Here is a 21,661-nt window from a genome sequence, read left to right on the forward strand (position 1 = left end):
GGGGAGGTGCCTGAGTTATCAGGCCCCAGTTGAGAAGCTGCTTGAGGCCCTCCTTAGGCGATAACATAGCAACTTGTTGATTGCGGTGAGAGACAATAAGCTTCACAGGGTATCCCCATTTGTAGGGAATTTTTTGTTCATTGAGAACAGAGGTGACTGAGGAGAAGGCCCTGCGGGCTTGGGAAGTAGTCGCCGAAATGTCATTGAATAGAGACACTCCATGGAAGGGGTCTGGAAGCGAGCGCAGGGCCCTTGCTGCTCTCATGATCTCCTCCTTGACATGAAAAAAATGTACCCTGGCCAGGATGTCTCTAGGGACAGAGTCTGGGAGGTGCTGCGGCTTGTGGATCCTGTGTGCTCTGTCTATAAGCATATCTTGTGTCGTCAGCGTAGGCACTAGTTTGCGGAACATTTGATGTAAATAAGGCACAATTTCTGATGCTGCAAGCGACTCAGATACCCCCCTGACTTTAATATTGTTTCTCCTCGAGCGGTCCTCAAGGTCCGCGATTTTAAGACGGAGCTGGGTGACCATGGCAGCTTGCTCATCCTGTATATTCACCATACAATTGTGAGCTTCAGTGGCTTCTGACAGATGTTGTTCTATGCGGTCAGTGCGGTGCTCTAGTGAGGTGACTTTTTCTTGCATATGGTTAAGAGAGATTTTTAAGTCTCTGTGCAGCTCAGTCTGTAAAGACAGCAGCATTGCTTTAAGTGAGTGTTCAGAGGCTGGATTGTCTGAGGTGGGGTACTCAGCAAGGGATTGTGCAGCTGGATTCTCAGAGCCTGTGGTACTACATGTCCCAGCGCCATGCTGCTTCTTATGAGGAGGCTGTTTGTCAGGGGAGAGTGAGGGAAACTCTGCTAGTCTCTTACCTCTGTCCCCAGGGGAGATGGAGTGCTCTGTGGTCTGATCCATCCCTTCATCCAGGGCCTGGAACGCTGGAGGCGCTTCCGCAGGGCAGCTATGAGGTCGCCTCAGGTTTCCTGGGTCCCGGTCGGCGCCATTTTGGGAGTCCTGCTGCGAAGGCCGCATGTAAAAATCGAGGAGTCTGCGGGGTCCCTTGAGCTTGCCCTTCTTCTTGGACATACTCCGGAGACTTTCCGGTAGTCGTCTGATCGAACAGCAATCCGTTCGGGCAGCGGGAGACGGCAGTATTCGCTGTAGTATGGTGTGGAGGAGCGGAGCCGAACGATCAAGCGGCCATCTCACTCAGCGGCCAGGCCACGCCCCCCCATGGCATCATTTTTAAGGGACCCCTCGGCGACCTCTATGAGGTAGTGTCAGCTGGAACAATAGTGTTAATACATTTTAATTAAAAAAAGGATGCCTAAATCAAGGACAAGGTAGGCAGGTTGCTGTCGGCATCATCAGCACATTACTAAAAAACGATGATTTTTTTATTTTTTATTTTTGCAGAATTACAAATCTCGGCCGTCTTATCGGTTTTTAGCTGCGGAGACACTTCGGGATTTTTCGAGCTTTAGGACCGCGTCGCGGTTAATTTTAATAAATCTGATTGGAACAACCAGAAGCTCTAAAGGCAGTAGATCTACATGCGCATGCATGGGGTGGGGGAGGGAGGGGGGAACCACCAAAGACTCTTCCCTCTGCATAATCCATTTCCAAACTTTTTGCAGAGATTAGTACAATCCGGGACAGCGGTGCCGGCAGTGTGACCGTCTCCCCGATCTATAGGTACGGCGGCTCTGCCCCCCCTTCTTCCGGGGTCACTCTGCCAGGTCAGTGAGTTCGTATTTTGCCCAATAAGGAGATATTAGAAGCTTCACATGAAAATGACATTTATTGCCTCTGCTCTGTGCAGATACTACTGCAGTGCTGTACTCGGAATCCTCCAGCAGGGGGCAGGCCAGCACAGAATTCAGCACGGTGTCCTCTGACCCTGTAACCTCTACAGACCGCAGACAAGGTTGGTGAGGTCATAGTATAAGCTTTAAATTTTGCTTGTAGATCTATTTTATCTAATGGGGGGGGGGGGGGTAAGTACGGATCATGGGGCCGCAGACCGCAGAGCTGTATCACTGTAACTCTTGTAGTTCTGTATTATCTGTACTATTAGCAGGCAGGGACTCTAATTGGAACCTCACAATCCAATTTTGCAGTACACAGCTCATCCCAGTCTGGCAGGGCAGGAGAGACCAGACTTCTTTCTCTGCTGCAGTTTAATAAGATATACAGGTCTTGTCCCTCCCCCCAGCCTGTGATTGGACAATGAAAGGAAACGCAGCAAAATTACGAGCTCATCTCCGTCGTTCTGCTCTCTTCCCCTATCAGGATGGTCCATGTTAGCATATGAGCACTGCAACACAACTTATTGGCTCCCCGCGCTGCTTTTTGCTTCTCCAGTCTGAGCTCTGCTGTATAGGGGCTTCAGAAGGTCAACTCCAGGTGCATAGACTAAAAACAAAAATGCATTTAATGATGGAATAAGGATTATAAAGCTGCATTAATGTGTGTCTTTTATATCTGTAGCGCTACCCCGCAGGAGCCAGGGTCCTATCCCCCCCCCTACTCGCAGAATTCATAGCCAGTCCCACAGCATTTTTCCTTTCCTTTTTGACTGATTCCTCAAAAATCAACCTAGGAGTTTCTTTTAGGGTTCGTTTTGTGGACAGGAGCTTGGATAGGGATGGGGAGCATGGGATACCCTGGAACTGGGGCCAATAAAATATTTGAGGTTCCTCAAACTTCCTTTCTCACTCTCTGCCCCGGGGGGGACAGAGCCCTTGCACAAGGGGGTCTCCTCCTGATGGACTGGACCCAGGATCTCTGCACTCTGCCGTCAGGCCTCAGAATATTTATTGACTCTCCCCCCCACCTTCTGGGCACACATCCTCCAGAGATTGGCTGGAGTTCCCTTAAATATTCAGACTGCCCGCTCCCCTCTCCCTCCCACTATGTTTCCAGAAGTCTCTAGAAAACAGACGGCGTAGCACAGGCAGAAGCAAGACCCTGAACAGCCCTAAGCAATCAACCCCTGCTCCACTGATTACAAAGGAGCTGAACCCACCTAGCAGCCTTCTCCGAAACAGGAGGGTGCTACACTGGAGTTCCACTTTAAATTGGAGCTGTCCAGCTAGTAGATTGGGACTATGAATGAGGACAGTCAGATCCTTGGTACCATTGTTGACCTGCTGAAGATGCTATTTGCCTGGCTTTCATAGCTATTCCATTCGCTTCAGTACTTCATTAGTCAAAGACATAGATTGAGCAGGCAGGGCAGGACTGTGCCCACGCCCCCCCCCCCCGGGCACTGCGGACTCCCTGCACCTGACTGGAGAGCAGAGGGTCCCATCTTTTGTTGCAGGGCACCATGCTATCATTAGATAGAAGCTCCATACACCAGCCTATCTTATTCACGGGTTTGACTCCTACTACAATCCTACCATGCTCATACGGGTTCCACCTGAAAACATGGACCAGTCCCAGAAGAGGAGACCGGTAAATGGGTCCAGATTTACCAAATCCAGTCACCATTCCAACCAAGTAATAACTTAGTGTGTATGAGTAACAATTCATAGTATTGACCTTTGCATGTTGTCTGTCGAGTGAGGGTGACAGCGTTCTACTCCAGGGGTGACCACCAGAGGGCAGACTAGAGTAACCTTCACACCAGCCATGTCTCCAATCCCTTTCTTGGCTGGAGGACATCCAATATCATCAAGCCGTTTCTTCCCCAGCCTGTCCCTGGCCTTCCCCTTTCATTCTTTGGATTTCAGATCTTTCATGGAGGCTCAGCTTCACATGTGGGCATTACTTAGGGTGGTCTTAGTAGGCTTTGACATGCATCAAGCAAGCACATGATTCCTATAAACGGGGGCCGGTGATACCACTAGGCAAATTAGGCAGCTGCCTAGGGTGCCTTGCTGCCTAGGGCGCCCGGCCACTGGTGTTCCTACTCTCTTCTCTCTGCAGCAAGCAACTAAGTCTCAGCATCAGCAGGCAGACCCCGCTCCATTTGCACATAGTGTCAGAGGCGCAGCGGCAGCGGAGGACTGTATCTGTGTCCCGACTCCCGAATTAATGGAAGCAAGCAAACATTCATTGATGGGCACTGGTGAGGCTGCATTTGATTGGCGCTGGTGGGGCTGTATTGATGGGCGCTGGTGAGGCCGCATTGATGGGCGCTGTTGAGACTGCCTTTGATGGGCGCTGTTGAGGCTGCCTTTGATGGGCGCTGTTGAGGCTGCATTTGATGGGCGCTGTTGAGGCTGCCTTTGATGGGCGCTGTTGAGGCTGCATTGATGGGCGCTGGTGAGGCTGCATTTGATGGGCGCTGGTGAGGCTGCATTGATGGGCGCTGGTGAGGCTGCATTTGATGGGCGCTGGTGAGGCTGCATTGATGGGCGCTGGTGAGGCTGCATTGATGGGCGCTGGTGAGGCTGCATTGATGGGCGCTGGTGAGGCTGCATTGATGGGCGCTGGTGAGGCTGCATTTGATGGACGCTGGTGAGGCTGCATTTGATGGGCGCTGGTGAGGCTGCTTTGATGGGTGCTGGTGGGGCCGCATTTGATGGGCACTGGTAAGGCCACATTGATGGGCACTGGGGAGGCTGCATTTATGGGCGCTGGTGATACTGCATTTGATGGGCGCTGGTGAAGCTGCATTTGATGGGCGCTGGTGAAGCTGCATTTGATGGGCGCTGGTGAAGCTGCATTTGATGGGCGCTGATGAGGCTGCATTTGATGGGCACTGGTGAGGCTGCAATTGATGGGTGCTTCATTAAAAAGGTGAGGTATACATGGGCAGGGCAAAGGGGGTGGAGCCCAGGGGGGCGGCAAAATGAGCTTTCACCTAGGGTGCCAAAAATCCTTGCCCCAGCCATGCCCAAAAATGCTTCTACGGCTTCTGATTGAATTACCCTTTGGCTCTCTTTTGATGACGGCATGCAGAATCATTCTATTTCATTGCGAACGACCTGCAGATTGTGTAAGATCACAAAGTTCCAGACACCTGCACTCCGAAATTTCCCATGTTTAATGAGTCATAAAAGCAACTAGTTACAGCAACAAAACACTGTGGGGCATGACAAAAAATCTGTGCATTTTATACTACATTTTCACCTAATGAAGCGCCGATGTGGCATGAAACTCGTAGACTGATTAAGCGCTGATGCAGCACGAAATGCGTAAACTGATTAAGCGCTGATGTAGCATGAAACACATCAACTGATTAAGCGCTGATGTAGCATGAAACACGTCAACTGATTAAGAGCTGATGTGGCATGAAACACGTAGACTTTTCTCATGCTCCACGGTGTTTTGTTACTGTGGCAAGTCACTTTTATGACTCAATAAAGAGGTGCGCTTTCAGGGTGCAGCTGTCTGGACCTTTTGTGAGCTTACATATTTCCAGGTGATGAGCTGAGATTGCACCCGTATGGGAATTGTTTGCAGGATTATGATGGAGAAAGGACCTGAGGAAGCACCATATGGTTGAAAATCTGCAGATTCTAATTAATCCATTTTTTAAACTGTTGCAGAGCTCAGTACAGTCCAAAGCATCAGTACTACAAACCATGGCGGGGCATCTACCATCTCACCGATCCAGAACTACAGTCACACCGTTCCTCCTTCTAATATCTCCACGCAAGGTGAGGGACCTGATCATATATTACACATCACCCCAGTATCAGCGCTTTATGTGAATTTATGTATTTTGTCTCAATGCGCCGCAGACAGTTCTGCAGTGCAGTACTCAACATCCTCCAGCAGAGGGCAGCGCAGCACAGAATTCAGTCCAATGCCCTCTAACCCTGTAAGGGGCACAGACAGCACACAAGGTTGGTGATAATGCCATAACACCTGTCTGGCTTATATACTGATATGCAGTGTGTGTGTGTGTATATATGTATGTATGTATGTATGTATGTATATATATATGTGTATATATAAATATATATAATATAACTATCGCTCTCTCTCTCTCTCTATTCCTACCTATCTATCTATCTATCTATCTATCTATATATATATATAATCATTTTATTTATATATATTATTATATAATTTTTTTATTTTATTAAAATGTTAAATCATTTACACACTACGTTACCAAAAGTTTTGGGACACCAGCCTTTACACCCACACAGACTTTAATGGCATCCCAGTCTTAGTCTGTAGGGTTCAATATTAAGTTGGCTCCGCCCTTTGCAGCTACAACAGCTTCAATTCTTCTGGGAAGGCCGTCCACAAGGTTTAGGAGGGTGTCTATGGGAAATGTTTGACCATTCTTCCAGAAGCTCATTTGTGAGGTCAGGCACTGATGTTGGATGAGAAGGCCTGGACTGCAGTCTCCGCTTCAATTCATCCCAAAGGTGTTCTATCGGGTTGATGTCAGGACTCTATGCAGGCCAGTCAAGTTCCTCCACCCCAAACTCGCTCATCCATGTCTTTATGGACCTTGCTTTGTGCACTGATCCAAATCATTTGGTGGAGGGGGAGATTATGGTGTGGGGGGTTGTTTTTCAGGGGTTGGGCTTGGCCCCCTTAGTTCCAGTGAAGGGAACTCTTAAGGTGTCGGCATACCAAGACATTTTGGACAATTTTCATGCTCCCAACTTTGTGGGAACAGTTTGGGGACGGCCCCTTCCTGTTCCAACATGGCTGCGCACCAGTGTACAAAGCAGACACGGATGAGCAAGTTTGAGGTGGAGGAACTGGACTGGCCTGCACAGAGTCCTGACCTCAACCCGATAGAACACCTTTGGGATGAATTAGAGTGGAGACTGTGAGCCAGGCTTTCTCGTCCAACATCAGTGCCTGACCTCACTGATATGGTCCTCACTGGAAGAATGGTCAAACATTCCCATAGACACACTCCTAAACCTTGTGGACGGCCTTTCCAATACTTTGGGTGTGTGTGTGTGTATATATTATATATAAAATAAATTATTTGAATTAGTGTTAAAACATTACAATGTAACTGGTACTATATATATATAATATGAACTGTATAAAATTTTTATCATTACAAAAAAAAAAATATATATATATATTATTTATTATGAACTGTATAAATATTTTATCATCACAAAAAAATATTATATATATATATTATTGGAACTTATGTTAGAACATTATAATATAAAATTATTTAATATACATATACACATATATATATATATATAATGTATATTAAATAATTTTATATTAGAATGTTCTAACATAAGTTCCAATAATTTTATATATATATATATATTTATTTATATTATGTATGTATATGTGTGTGTATATATATATATAATCATTTTTATTGTGTGATGATAAAATATTTATACAGTTCATAATAAATATATATATATCTGTGTGTGTGTATGTATATATATATATATATATATATATTACTGTATAAATGTTTTTATCATTACAAAAAAAATGATATATATATATATATTGGAACTTTAAAAAAAATTGGAACTTATCTTATATATATATTCCAAATTATAAATTGGGGAGATCCATATGTACTGGAATAAAAACTATTTGTTTTCTTTCCGACTTTGTATTCCTATATATATCCAGAGCACACCTTTTTTTTTTTGCCATATATTCCAATGTTGGCTTTTGTAGCTTGTTAAATACTCAATAAAAATGATTGGAAATTAAAATATCACAATGTAACTATGTGTAACTCTGCTACTATATACAGTTTATATATATTAATAAAATTGGAACTTATGTTAAAACATTATAAGGTAACTATGTGTAGCTACATTACATATACATATCTATACCTATCTCTCTCTATCTATCTATTTATCTATCTATCTATATGTATATCTATCTATCTATATATATATATATATATATATATATATATATATATATATACACACACACAACTACCTTATAATGCTTTAACATCAGTTCCAAGTCCAAATAATTTGTTCACAAATTGCCAGTAATATGTGATGTGATAATATTGTCCACCTTCCTTTAGAACGTACCTCTGTGTTGTTCTTCAGTCCCACCAGCAGACCGGCGAGTTCTTCTGCGTCTTCAGCTGCTGCTAAAGGTTCGTTGGGCCTTAGATTAAAGAAATTAAGTGGGGGTGTGCCCAGTATGTGGCTGCGGAGCTCATAAATAGCCTGGGACCTGGAACAGTCTGGTGTTTTTCCAGAAGGGAGAAGTTCCCTGCCGGGAGGGCTGCTGCCCCTCCTAGGCAGTCCTGCTGAAATTTACCTGAGGTCATCGAGGTCCCGGCAATGCTAAAGCACTGCCTGCCTGCTTGCTAAGAATCCACACAGCCAAACAATTGGATTTCACCTACAATCCAGTCTGGAGAGTTCACTAAGTAAGTTTCTGTCTGATATTGGAAGGAGGTATCCAAGTATTCAGGGACCTTGTGAGTACAGAATGAGTGCAGGATCTGGGTGACTGTTGCTGTTATTAGCCCTTGTGCACTAATAGCAAGACTTACTTGGCCTGGGACATTGTATATGGTATCCTAGGGCTGTCCATTTCCTGGGCTATTATTACAGGGATGGTTCTAAGAAGGAGCTGCGGAGTGAAGAGTGCCCTCTAATGACTGCTCCTATCTAAGTTTTTCAGCAATAAATATGAAAAAAGCAACTTCTAGACTGTTCACTGAGCCAGAAAAGTGAATGTTGCTGTGTGCCTGGCTGCCGCTGCACTAGTGGGGAGGGGAAACTGTGGCAAATCAGGGTGCTCTCTAAGGGGCGCGCACTACATATTAAATATCATGAAATCCTTTATCTTCATATTCTTCAATAGGTATGAACCCTTCCAGAAGCAGCAGGACGCAAACCACTCACAAATCCGGAGCACCGTCAACTTTGGGGCCCCAATATGTATTCGGAACCACACGATGGACAGAAAATTCTACGCTTTATAGACAGCCAGTCTCAGGAAACAATGAAAGCAGAAATGAAAGGTTAGACATCGACTATACGCTTCCTTACATCAGGGTCCCCAGAGAGCCCCCTTCCTTACATCAGGGTTCTCGGAGAGCCTGTTCCTTACATCAGGGTCCCTAGAGAGCCCCCCCTTACCTAAGGATCCCCAGAGAGCCCCTTCCTTACACAAGGGTCCCCAGAGAGCCCCTTCCTTACATTAGGGTCCCCAGAGAGCCCCTTCCTTACATCAGGATCCACAGAGAGCCTCCCCTTACATCAGGGTCTCCGGAGAGCCCCCCCCACCTTACATCAGGGTTCTCGGGGAGACTCTCCTTACATCAGGGTCCATAGAGAGCCCCCCCTTACCTAAGGATCCCCAGAGAGCCCCCCCTTACATAAGGATCCCCAGAGAGCCCCCCCTTACAACAGTGTCCCCAGAGAGCCCCCCCTTACATCAGTGTCCCCAGAGAGCCCCCCCTTACATCAGTGTCCCCAGAGAGCCCCCCTTACTTCAGTGTCCCCAGAGAGCCCCCCCTTACTTCAGTGTCCCCAGAGAGCCCCCCCTTACATCAGTGTCCCCAGAGAGCCCCCCCTTACATCAGTGTCCCCAGAGAGCCCCCCCTTACATCAGTGTCCCCAGAGAGCCCCCCCTTACATCAGTGTCCCCAGAGAGCCCCCCCTTACATCAGTGTCCCCAGAGAGCCCCCCCTTACATCAGTGTCCCCAGAGAGCCCCCCCTTACATCAGTGTCCCCAGAGAGCCCCCCCTTACACCAGTGTCCCCAGAGAGCCCTTACTTACATCAGTGTCTCCAGAGAGCCCCTACTTACATCAGTGTCCCCAGAGAGCCCCTACTTACATCAGTGTCCCCAGAGAGCCCCTACTTACATCAGGGTCCCCAGAGAGCCCCTACTTACATCAGGGTCCCCAGAGAGCCTCCCCCTTACATCAAGGTCCCAAGAGAGCCTCCCCCACTTACATCAGGGTCCCCACAGAGCCTGCCCTTACATCAGGGTCCCTAGAGAGCCCCCCCCCTTACCTATGTATCCCCAGAGAGCCCCTTCCTTACACCAGTGTCCCCAGAGAGCACCCCCTTACATAATAATCCACAGAGAGCCCCCCCTTACATAAGGATCCACAGAGAGCCCCCCCCTTACATAAGGATCCACAGAGAGCCCCTTCCTTACATAAGGATCCACAGAGAGCCCCTTCCTTACATAAGGATCCACAGAGAGCCCCTTCCTTACATAAGGATCCACAGAGAGCCCCCCCCCCTTACCTAAGTATCCCCAGAGAGCCCCTTCCTTACACCAGTGTCCCCAGAGAGCACCCCCTTACATAAGGATCCACAGAGAGCCCCTTCCTTACACCAGTGTCCCCAGAGAGCACCCCCTTACATAAGGATCCACAGAGAGCCCCTTCCTTACACCAGTGTCCCCAGAGAGCACCCCCTTACATAAGAATCCACAGAGAGCCCCCCCTTACATAAGGATCCACAGAGAGCCCCCCCTTACATAAGGATCCACAGAGAGCCCCCCCTTACATAAGGATCCACAGAGAGCCACCCCTTACATAAGGATCCACAGAGAGCCCCCCCTTACATAAGGATCCACAGAGAGCCCCCCCTTACATAAGGATCCACAGAGAGCCCCCCCTTACATAAGGATCCACAGAGAGCCCCCCCTTACATAAGGATCCACAGAGAGCCCCTTCCTTACATAAGGATCCACAGAGAGCCCCTTCCTTACATTAGAGTACTCAGAGTGCCCCTTCCTTACATCAGGGTCCCCAGAGTGCCCCTTCCTTACATCAGGGTCCCCAGAGTGCCCCTTCCTTACATCAGGGTCCCCAGAGTGCCCCTTCCTTACATCAGGGTCCCCAGAGTGCCCCTTTCTTACATCAGTGTCCCCAGAGAGCCCCCCCCTTACATCGGGGTCCCCAGAGAGCCTCCCCCTTGGATCAGGGTCCCAAGAGAGCCTCCCCGACTTACATCAGGGTCCCCACAGAGCCCTTCCTTACCTCAGAGTCCCCAGAGAGCCGCTCCTTACATCAGGGTCACCGGAGAGGGGACGGGCAGCGAGAGGTTATGTAATCTCTATGCTGCCCGCGGCTGCACAGTGAGAGCAGAACAGGGATGATGCAGGGCAGACGGTGAGAGATGTCATCTTTCTGCTCTCTCACCCACCTGGGTCTCCCGTGCTGCCCACTGCACTCGCAGCCCGGCTGCATAGAGGCCACAACCTCCTCTAAGAGATTCGGGGCTCTAGCTTCAAAAGCCACCCCTAGCGACGCCACTGACGCAGAGTAATTATAGGAGTTAACCGGCATCTAGAGTAATCATGCTAATTACCCCTCAGGATCCCTCCCAGTTTTATCAGTCCAGTACACAACAGTACCAAGCCCTGACGAAGGACCCTTTGAATCTCCAAAACGCGTTGGAATTTTAACCCATAAGGATTTTATATGTTCTGCTTTTGGCACTTTCCTTCTGGCACACCCAGTCCCTACTGGAGCTAACAGCCGACCTTCAGCCACCACTCCTGTGAGAATGGACTAAGGAGAATCATTCTCTCTGCGCTGCTGTGGACCTACACACTCAAAATGAAAAGATAAGTGAATCAAGACAAAAAAAAAACAACCTACATACTCAGCTGGATGACTGCTGCATTGATCTGAGTTGCAGCTGTCCTCCTCCAGCTCTACACCGAATGATCAAAGACCACTGATCGCTCAGTTCTTGGGTCTGCTCTGAGCAGAGACTGGTGACTGTCAGTCACTGGCTCTGTGCTCTGCTCCTTCAGTACTCACTGGAGCGCCGAGCTGTGGAGTGGGTGGGAGCGGCTGACTTAGCCTCTCAGTGTCACACTGAGAGGCTGAGCCAGCTGCCGGTCCAGGAAACTGGTTGGAAATTGACCATATGGTCCGCAATCTTTGCCCAGCCTGGACTGGCTCTGTGATGTCGCTGTTTGCTGAAAGTCGGTCGGAGGAGTGCAGAATGATCTGGACTCTTGTGATCCATAGGGGAAGTACAGCCAAGAAAGCTTTGGCCATACTTTTCCTTTTACGTCTCCATTTGTATATATACCATGTACAGGGGCCTGCAGTCTAGATGGAGCCCCTTTCCTAATGGCCAGGGTTGCATTTTACTAACTAAGTCTTATCACAGTTTAGTTTCCAGGCACAAGAACCTATACCTCATTCTCATCCCTGTGCTGGTGATTGCCTCCATTTCTATTCTGGCAACAGTGTTTGCCATTCATGTTAAAGGCCAGAAAAAAAAAGGTAGGATGACATCCTTATGTACTATGATTTTATCATCTACTGTATTGTGTTACGCTCCCGCTGGTGGCCTGCTCCCGCTGGTGGCCTGCTCCCGCTGGTGGCCTGCTCCTGCTGGTGGCTTGCTCCCGCTGGTGGCCTGCTCTCGCTGGTGGCTTGCTCCCGCTGGTGGCCTGCTCTCGCTGGTGGCCTGCTCTCGCTGGTGGCCTGCTCTCGCTGGTGGCCTGCTCTCGCTGGTGGCTTGCTCCCGCTGGTGGCCTGCTCCCGCTGGTGGCCTGTGATGGGGCTTCACAAGGTCCAGGTGGTGACTGCAAAAAAACAGCTTGTACCCCACCAATGTGATTCAGGGCTCAAAACCTGTCACTAGCAATAGGATCGCAGATGGAGCAGTAGAAGTTCACACTTTTTCAGTCACCATCCAGCTCATTTAAAACTCCTCCTTGGGTCATGAGTAGAATAATTATCAGGCCATGAGTAGAACACAAAACCTGCAGATGTCTCCTCCTCTTCTATGGTTGGCCAAAGACCTGCAGATGTATCCTCCGATTTAATGGCTAGCCAGAGACCCTTAGATGTCTCCTTCTGCAGATCTTTGGCCAGCAATTGAAGTGGAGGAAACATTGACAAGTCTTTGGCCAGCCATAGAAGAGGAGGAGACATCAGCAAGTCCTTGGCCAAACACCTAAGAGGAGGAGACTTCTGCAGATCTTTGACTAGCCATTGAAGTGAAGTCTCCTCCTCTTCTATGGTTGGTCAAAGACCTGCAGATCTCTCCTCCACTTCAATGGCTTGCCAAAGTCCTGCAGATGTCTCCTCCTCCTCTATGGTTGGAAAAGGCCCTGCAGATGTATCCTCCACTTTAATGGCTAGCCTGAGACCCGTAGATGTCTCCTTCTGCAGATCTTTGGCCAGCAATTGAAGTGGAGGAGACATCTGCAGGTCTTTGGCCAGCTGTAGAAGGGGAAGAGACATCTGCAGATCTTTTGGTCATCCACTGAAGTGAAGGAAACATTGACAAGTCTTTGGCCAGCCATAGAAGAGGAGGAGACATCGGCAAGTCCTTTGCCAAACACATAAGAGGAGGAGACTTCTGCAGATCTTTGGCCAGCCATTGAAGTGAAGTCTCCTCCTCTTCTATGGTTGGCCAAATACCTGCAGATGTATCCTCCGATTTAATGGCTAGCCAGATACCCTTAGATGTCTCCTTCTGCAGGTCTTTGGCCAGCCATAGAAGAGGAAGAGACATCTGCAGATCTTTGGCCATTCATAGAAGAGGAAGAGACATCTGCAGATCTTTGGCCAGCAATTGAAGTGGAGGAGACATCTGCAGGTCTTTGGCCAGCTGTAGAAGGGGAAGAGACATCTGCAGATCTTTTGGTCATCCACTGAAGTGAAGGAAACATTGACAGGTCTTTAGCCAGCCATAGAAGAGGAGGAGACATCGGCAAGTCCTTTGCCAAACACATAAGAGGAGGAGACTTCTGCAGATCTTTGGCCAGCCATTGAAGTGAAGTCTCCTCCTCTTCTATGGTTGGCCAAATACCTGCAGATGTATCCTCCGATTTAATGGCTAGCCAGATACCCTTAGATGTCTCCTTCTGCAGGTCTTTGGCCAGCCATAGAAGAGGAAGAGACATCTGCAGATCTTTGGCCAGTAATTGAAGTGGAGGAGACATCTGCAGGTCTTTGGCCAGCCATAGAAGAGGAAGAGACATCTGCAGGTCTTTGGCCAGCTGCAGAAGGGGAAGAGACATCTGCAGATCTTTTGGTCATCCACTGAAGTGAAGGAAACATTGACAAGTCTTTGGCCAGCCATAGAAGAGGAGGAGACATTGGCAAGTCCTTTGCCAAACACATAAGAGGAGGAGACTTCTGCAGATCTTTGAACAGCCATTGAAGTGAAGTCTCCTCCTCTTCTATGGTTGGTCAAAGACTTGCAGATGTCTCCTCCACTTCAATGGCTTGCCAAAGTCCTGCAGATGTCTCCTCCTCTTCTATGGTTGGCCAAAGACCTCCAGATGTATCCTCTGATTTAATGGCTAGCCAGATACCCTTAGATGTCTCCTTCTGCAGATCTTTGGCCAGCAATTGAAGTGGAGGAGACATCTGCAGGTCTTTGGCCAGCCATAGAAGAGGAAGAGACATCTGCAGATCTTTGGCCAGCAATTGAAGTGGAGGAGACATCTGCAGGTCTTTGGCCAGCTGTAGAAGGGGAAGAGACATATGCAGATCTTTTGGTCATCCACTGAAGTGAAGGAAACATTGACAAGTCTTTGGCCAGCCATAGAAGAGGAGGAGACATCGGCAAGTCCTTTGCCAAACACATAAGAGGAGGAGACTTCTGCAGATCTTTGGCCAGCCATTGAAGTGAAGTCTCCTCCTCTTCTATGGTTGGTCAAAGACCTGCAGATGTCTCCTCCACTTCAATGGCTTGCCAAAGATCTGCAGATGTCTCCTCCTCTTCTATGGTCGGCCAAAGACCTGCAGATGTCTCCTCCTCTTCCAAGGCTGGTCAAAGGCTTGCAGACTTGTAGTTGTCTCCTCCTCTTCTGCGGCTGTCCAAAGACCTGCGGACGTATCCCCTCAGAGAACATAATCTACCCTGCCAGAAACCACCTCTTGGTGCAATGTGACTGATGGCTAAATCCTTCCTTTTCTTCTATCACTGGTAGCATTAAATGGACGGATCCTTTCAAAAATGCAGCATTGGGTCATCAAATTGATCACGCTGTTTATGGACACCCCATGACCGTTGGATGCACCCTTTGCCAATAGTCATTTGGCGACTAACTGGCACACCTGCAACTGAGAATTACTCTTTTTATTAACCTTTAGTACAGGGATCCTCAATCTACGGCCTTCCAGCTGTTGCGGAACAACGCATCCCATGAGGCATTGTAAGACTCTGACATTCACAGACTTGACTAGGCTTGATGGAAATTGTAGTTTCTGAACAACTGGAGGGCCAAGGTTTGAAGACCCCTGCTTTAGTACATAGATAGAATATCATAGAGTGCCTCGGGTATATTTTTCTAACTCACTGTGAGAGGTGAGTATTGATGCTCCTCTGAGTTCCTTGTAAACCAGATTTAGTAATGACCAGTAGACTAGCAGCTCTCAGTATAGGAGTTATTAAATGTCTTGTGACAGCAGATTGGTGGCCTTTCTGTACATACCCTAATTTACAGTCTGAGCTTCGTCCTTGTATTTCCTGTTTTATGTACACAGCAGCCAATGGTCAAACCACTGAGCCGGAACATATCGCAATGATCGACGGAGAGGCAAAGCCGAAAAACGCACAACATAATGACAGCAACGTGTTTATTTTGGTAGATCCTGAAGATTTTTCTGGAGAAACAGGTTTGTCCATTGAGCATCTGCTACATATCTTAAGATTTATATTATTTGTTATTAAAGTGGACTTATCCTATACACCCCATATAGATTCATCACTGTCCCTCCCATAAAGAAAGTCAAGCCCCTGAAGCCTCATACTCACAGTAGGTCCTCAGACTTCCAAGTTGGGTGATCATATTTAACTGAAAGACTGAGGACATGGAAGGACATTCAAAATGTACTACTGTGTACAGTACCAGATTGATGGAGCAGCTCAACCTGATCTGTCTTTTTTTATTACTGTTGGGGGCCAATTTAAATTGCTTAAATGAATTAAATCATTAGATGGTAAGGGCACACATCCATAAAGCATTTGAGGTTGAAGCCTGTGAAAAGGAACAGCAAAGAAAGGGTAGGACTTTCTATGGAACACTACTGCTATTTTGATATATGGTTTAATTTTTTTCCAATACATTTTTAAGTGCAGCAGTCATTCTCTTGGATTTTTCTATATATGGCCGGTGTGATGGCCCAACTGCTCGGTACTTTTATACATTTGCTGTGTTGCACCTCACCCAGAACATATATATATATATATTATACATTTTTTTTAAATCAATTATATATATTATTTAAAAAAAAAATTATATATATATAATATATTGCTTGGTACTTTTACACATTTGCTGTGTTGCACCTCACCCAAAACTTTTTTATAGATATTTAAATCAATTATATATTTATTTTATATATATATATATATATATATATATATATATATATATATATATATATATATATATATATATATATATATATTTAAATAAATGTATGTGTATATATATAATATACATATATACATTTTTTATATAAATAAAAATATATATATCTTTATATAAAAAAATATATATCTTTATATAAGAAAGAAAAAAAAAAGAAAAAAAAAATATATATATATTGCTCGGTACTTTTACGCATTTGCTGTGTTGCACCTCACCCAGAACTTTTTTATAGATATAGATCGATTTTATATATATATATATATATATATATATATATATATATATATATATATATATATATATATACACACACACACATACACACATTTATTTAAATATATATATATATGTATAATTGATTTAAATATCTATATCTATCTATATATATAAAAGTTCTGGGTGAGGTGCAACACACAAATGCGTAAAAGTACCGATATATATATATTTATATATATATAATATAATATATATATATATATATATATATCAAATTTTTTTTTTAATATAAATAGAAAAATATATTTTTTTAAATTACATTTTTATATATATATATATATATATACACATACATTTATTTAAATAAATATATAATTGATTTAAATATCTAATATATATATATTAGATATTTAAATCAATTATATATTTATTTAATATATATATATTTATTTTAATAAATGTATGTGTGTGTGTGTGTGTGTATAATGTAATTTAAAAAAAATGTGTGTGTGTATATCTATCTATCTATATATATATATATATATATATATATATATATCTCAGTACTTTTACGCATTTGTGTGTTGCACCTCACCCAGAAATTTTATATAGATAGATATAGATATTTAAATCAATTATATATATATATATATATATATATATATATATATATATATATATATATATATATATATTTAAATAAATGTGTGTGTGTGTATATATATATATATATATATATATATATATATGTATGTATGTATAATTGATTTAAATATCTATATATATCTATCTATATCTATCTATATATCTATATCTATATATATAAAAGTTCTGGGTGAGGTGCAACACACAAATGCGTAAAAGTACCGAGCAATATATATATATATATATAATATTGCTCGGTACTTTTACGCATTTGCGTGTTGCACCTCACCCAGACCTTTTATATATATAGATATTTAGATAGATATAGATAGATATATATAGATAGATATAGATTTTTAAATCAATTATACATATATATATATACACACACACATACACACATTTATTTAAATATATATATATATATATATATTTAAATAAATGTGTGTGTGTATATATATATATATATGTATGTATGTATAATTGATTTAAAAATCTATATCTATCTATATATATATCTATCTATATCTATCTATATATCTATATATATAAAAGTTCTGGGTGAGGTGCAACACACAAATGGGTAAAAGTACCGAGCAATATTATATATATATTGCTCGGTACTTTTACGCATTTGTGTGTTGCACCTCACCCAGAACTTTTATATATATAGATATATAGATAGATATAGATAGTTATATATATATATATTTAAATCAATTATATATATATATATATATATATATATATATATATATATATATATATATATATATATATATATATATATATATATATATATATATATATATATATATATATTTTAAATAAATGTATGTATGTGCATATATATATATAAGTTTTTATTAAAAGAATATATATTTTTATTTATATAAAAAATATATAAATGTATTTATTTAAAAAAAATATATACATATATAATATTTTTTTTTTTATATATGTAATATATTATCAATACCATTATTTATATAACAAATGTATTAATATAGAATTATAAAACTCATATAAATTATCACTTGTGCTATATGCAGGTTTGTAAATAAATACATTGTAAATACAACCTGCATGTATTGCCAATGATAATTATTCTGTGAATATTCCAGGTTTAGCGCACCTCACCTGTTCATAAATATTGATGTCCTAATGAGCCGTTGTCGTCTTTCTGCAGATGTCTGAACACGGAGCCCCCGGAGTATCCAATCCACATAATCCAAAAGAATCGGATTTCTCGGATGCTGCTCGTCTATAATCGTGTTTGTGAAAGTTTCCTGATCGTGTTTTTAGCGGAGGAAGGAATGAGAAGCGAGCGTCTTCATTATCCTATATAATTAGGAGGAGGATGTGGACAGAATACAGGAATTCAGATCCTTTATATTTCTTTCATCGCTGTTGGAATAAAGGTGAAAGTTGTGATTTTTAATGCTTTTTTTATCAACTTTCATTCCGTCATTTATTTTAATCTGAAGACAAAACGTTTTCTGACCAAGGTTAAACTAGATTTAAACCTCATCACAATTTTTTTATTTTATTTTTTATTTTTTTAAAAAGCTTTCACATGTTAATATTATTTCAAAAGAAATATTTCTAAATCTGCAGCTTTCATAAAAAAAAAAAAAAAAAAAAAAATGAATCACTGGCGATCCTTCCACATTCAGGCACTTCCTGTTAAGGGGTGACAACGCCCTATCTCTGTATTTCAATGGTGCTCCTGCGTTGTCACCCTGTTACAGGGGCTTCCGATGGACCCTACAAGTTTCTGCACACATTACTCAGGCTTGGTCCATGTTGGCGCCGTCAAGAAAGCCCCCCCCAGCCCCGCCCCCCCCCCCCCCTCGCCCCAATACCGCGCAGCCATCATTGGAGTTTGGATGAAGACTGGGAGTGGCTGCAAAAAGGCTGCAGGGGGATCGGCAGAGCTGAGATATAAAAAAGGAGAAATGAAAAGGTGAAAACGATTTTTTTATTTTTTTCATAAAAAATGTAATTGTTACATTTAAAAAAAAATTGTCACATAAAAAATAAAAAAATAAATAAAAAAAAACTGTGACTTTCAGGAAACATTCATTGGTGGTGAATCAATCGCTGTTATTTAAAAACGCATGCACCAGGAAGATTCACCTGCAGCAAATGTGTGATGAATGTTACATTCACTGCTTTATAAATGGACCCCCCAAATGTCATTCTATTGGGGGTTACATCTGGAGTGTATTCTAAATATTATACATTCAAAATGTTTTTTTTTTTTTTTTTTAATACATTTGATCGAGAACAACTCCATCTCATCTTATCAAATGTCTTTATGAAATAAAAATCTTCTTTTGATGTCCGTTTTTTTTATCTTTTTTTTTTATTCTTTCAACCTCTGTATAGGCACCGATCAGCCATAACATTATGACCACCGATAGGTGAAGTGAATAATATTGATTATTCGGTTACAATGACATCTGGAAGTGGGGTATATCAGGCAGCAAGTGAACATGTCGTCCCTGAAGTTGGTGTGTTGAAAGCCCAAAAAATAAAAAAAATATTCATCGCAGTTTGTTGTGTATGGGGGGTGTGTAGCCGCAGACCAGTCGGAGTGCCCACGCCGACCGGTGTCCACAGCCAACATCGGCACGTGAGTATCAGAACTGGACCATCCATGGAGGAATGGAAGAAGGTGGCCTGGTCTGGGGAATCGCATCATGTGGATGGCTGGGTGGGTGCGTCACTTACCCGAGGAAGGGATGGCATCAGGGTGCAGTATGGGAATGTAGCACCCTCTACTTTAGGTAGGTGCTAGTAGTAGGATTTTTGAGAGTGCAGGTTAATTTAATCAGGCCCAGCAGTAAGCTAGGCCTGTCTGTTTTGATCTATTGGGCTGGGAGTGGCCTAGAGCAGCAGCAGGTGACTCACGTGCGGCTTCATTTCTCTGTCGCCTCCTTCTGGTTTCTAGAGCAGTGATTCTCAACCAGGGTTCCGTGGAAGCCTAGGGTTCCTCCAGAGGTTGCTAGGGGTTCCTTCAGCATTGGACAATTTCTGCCTCTCAGATAAGTTCCCACCATTGATCTTTTTAGCTCTCTGTAAGGAGGTAATTCTTCCCACTGACCACAAGTGTGAGGATCATTCTTCCCACTGACCATCACACTAATGTATCATGAGTTGTAGATTTCTCATTTTTATCAGGGGTTCCCCCAGACCGGAGAACCATTTCAAGGGTTCCTCTGCGTTGAAAAGGTTGAAAAAGGCTGTTCTAGAGGATTCTAGAATTAGGTTCTAAGGACCCCCCGACTCATCTCTAACCTGGATTGGCAGGGGGGCAGGCCTCCTCAAATACCTAGAGTCAGCCCTGCTGGGGAGGAGTTGTCGGGTGGAAGAACTGGAGATGGAGTACTAGCTGTCGGGGGGCCTTAGAGGAAGCTCCCCAATCTGGGGGCGTGACCTTGGACCTGGAGCTCGGGAGAGGAAGGGACCCTCGTACAAACCACAGGGGTGTCTTGAGCAGGAGAGGACAGGGGAGAGTACTGCGGGGCAAGTCTCCAGGAGGGATCCACCAGGTGTCGGCGAATGACACACAGCCAGGACAGCTGGGGAGGCATGCCGGGGCAGCTTGGGAGGATGCAATCTGAGATGGATGTAGAGCCAATGAGGACTGTGGTGTCATGGGGAGTGGAGACAGGCAGCTGCAGCCAGGAGGGCTGGCAGGGCCCGAGGAGGGCTGACTGGGATCAGTAGTCCACCTAGGACAGCTAGCACCAGAACTTTCCATTCTTTTTGCTACACCAAAGGGGCCCGGGGTCCCTGCCTGCAAAGGGCAATTGGAGCTCGGAAGTGGAAGGGACCCTGATAAAAACCACAGGGGTGTCCTGACCAGGAGCAGGAGAGGACAGTGGAGAGTACTGCTGGGCAAGTCTCCAGGAGGGATCCACCAGGTGTCGGTGAATGACACACAGCCAGGACAGCTGGGGAGGCATGCCGGGGCAGATTGGGAGGATGCAATCTGAGATGGATGTAGAGCCAGTGAGGACTGTGGTGTCATGGGCAGTGGAGACAGGCAGCTGCAGCCAGGAGGGCTGGCAGGGCCTGAGGAGGGCTGACCTGGGATCAGTAGTCCGCCTAGGACAGCTAGCAGCAGAACTTTACATTCTTTTTGCTACACCAAAGGGGCCCGCGGTCCCTGCCTGCAAAGGGCAGTTTGCTAGGGCCTGGCTGAAGCCAGCATCAGGCCTATCCATGTGCTAGCTGTGCCTAAAGAGTTGTGCTGGAAGAAGGAATAGTCTGCAGAAAGAGTTGTGCTGGAGGAAGAGGAGATTGTATCATTTGTCCCAAGCTATGCAAATCTTTCTGGGCATCCCATGAATTCCTGAACCCCATCCAAGTTATAATCCCTTGTTAAAAAATAAAGCTAATGGACTGTTCATTGTCTTGGAGTGTCCAGGCAGTGAATGCCCCGCTGGGCAGGGTGACAGGTGGACCACAATATCCAGCAGCCCCTACGGGGGTACCGCTACAGGAAGACGGCAA

General features: G+C 44.4%; 1 protein-coding gene and 1 long non-coding RNA gene across 2 annotated transcripts in view; one reads left to right on the plus strand and one right to left on the minus strand.

Annotated features, from left to right (window-relative positions):
* The window catches only part of LOC143933459 (polymeric immunoglobulin receptor-like), a 54,585-nt gene extending 36,113 nt beyond the window's left edge, over positions 1 to 18,472 (plus strand). Inside the window, exons 7-13 of the mRNA XM_077456363.1 lie at positions 5,506 to 5,616; positions 5,701 to 5,805; positions 7,965 to 8,039; positions 8,759 to 8,918; positions 12,046 to 12,161; positions 15,387 to 15,518; positions 18,327 to 18,472. Coding sequence (XP_077312489.1) covers positions 5,506 to 5,616; positions 5,701 to 5,805; positions 7,965 to 8,039; positions 8,759 to 8,918; positions 12,046 to 12,161; positions 15,387 to 15,518; positions 18,327 to 18,334 — 707 coding nt within the window. The 3' untranslated portion in view covers positions 18,335 to 18,472. The remainder of the gene's footprint in view (positions 1 to 5,505; positions 5,617 to 5,700; positions 5,806 to 7,964; positions 8,040 to 8,758; positions 8,919 to 12,045; positions 12,162 to 15,386; positions 15,519 to 18,326) is intronic.
* Positions 18,399 to 21,661, minus strand: part of LOC143933462 (uncharacterized) — a 35,016-nt gene continuing 31,753 nt past the window's right edge. Inside the window, exon 3 of the long non-coding RNA XR_013263099.1 lies at positions 18,399 to 18,544. This is a non-coding gene — a long non-coding RNA (uncharacterized LOC143933462). The remainder of the gene's footprint in view (positions 18,545 to 21,661) is intronic.

This window comes from Lithobates pipiens, unplaced genomic scaffold, assembly GCF_037356315.1.
Source record: "Lithobates pipiens isolate NorthernLeopardFrog02 unplaced genomic scaffold, aLitPip1_a1.2 Scaffold_27, whole genome shotgun sequence".
Taxonomy (NCBI): domain Eukaryota; kingdom Metazoa; phylum Chordata; class Amphibia; order Anura; family Ranidae; genus Lithobates; species Lithobates pipiens.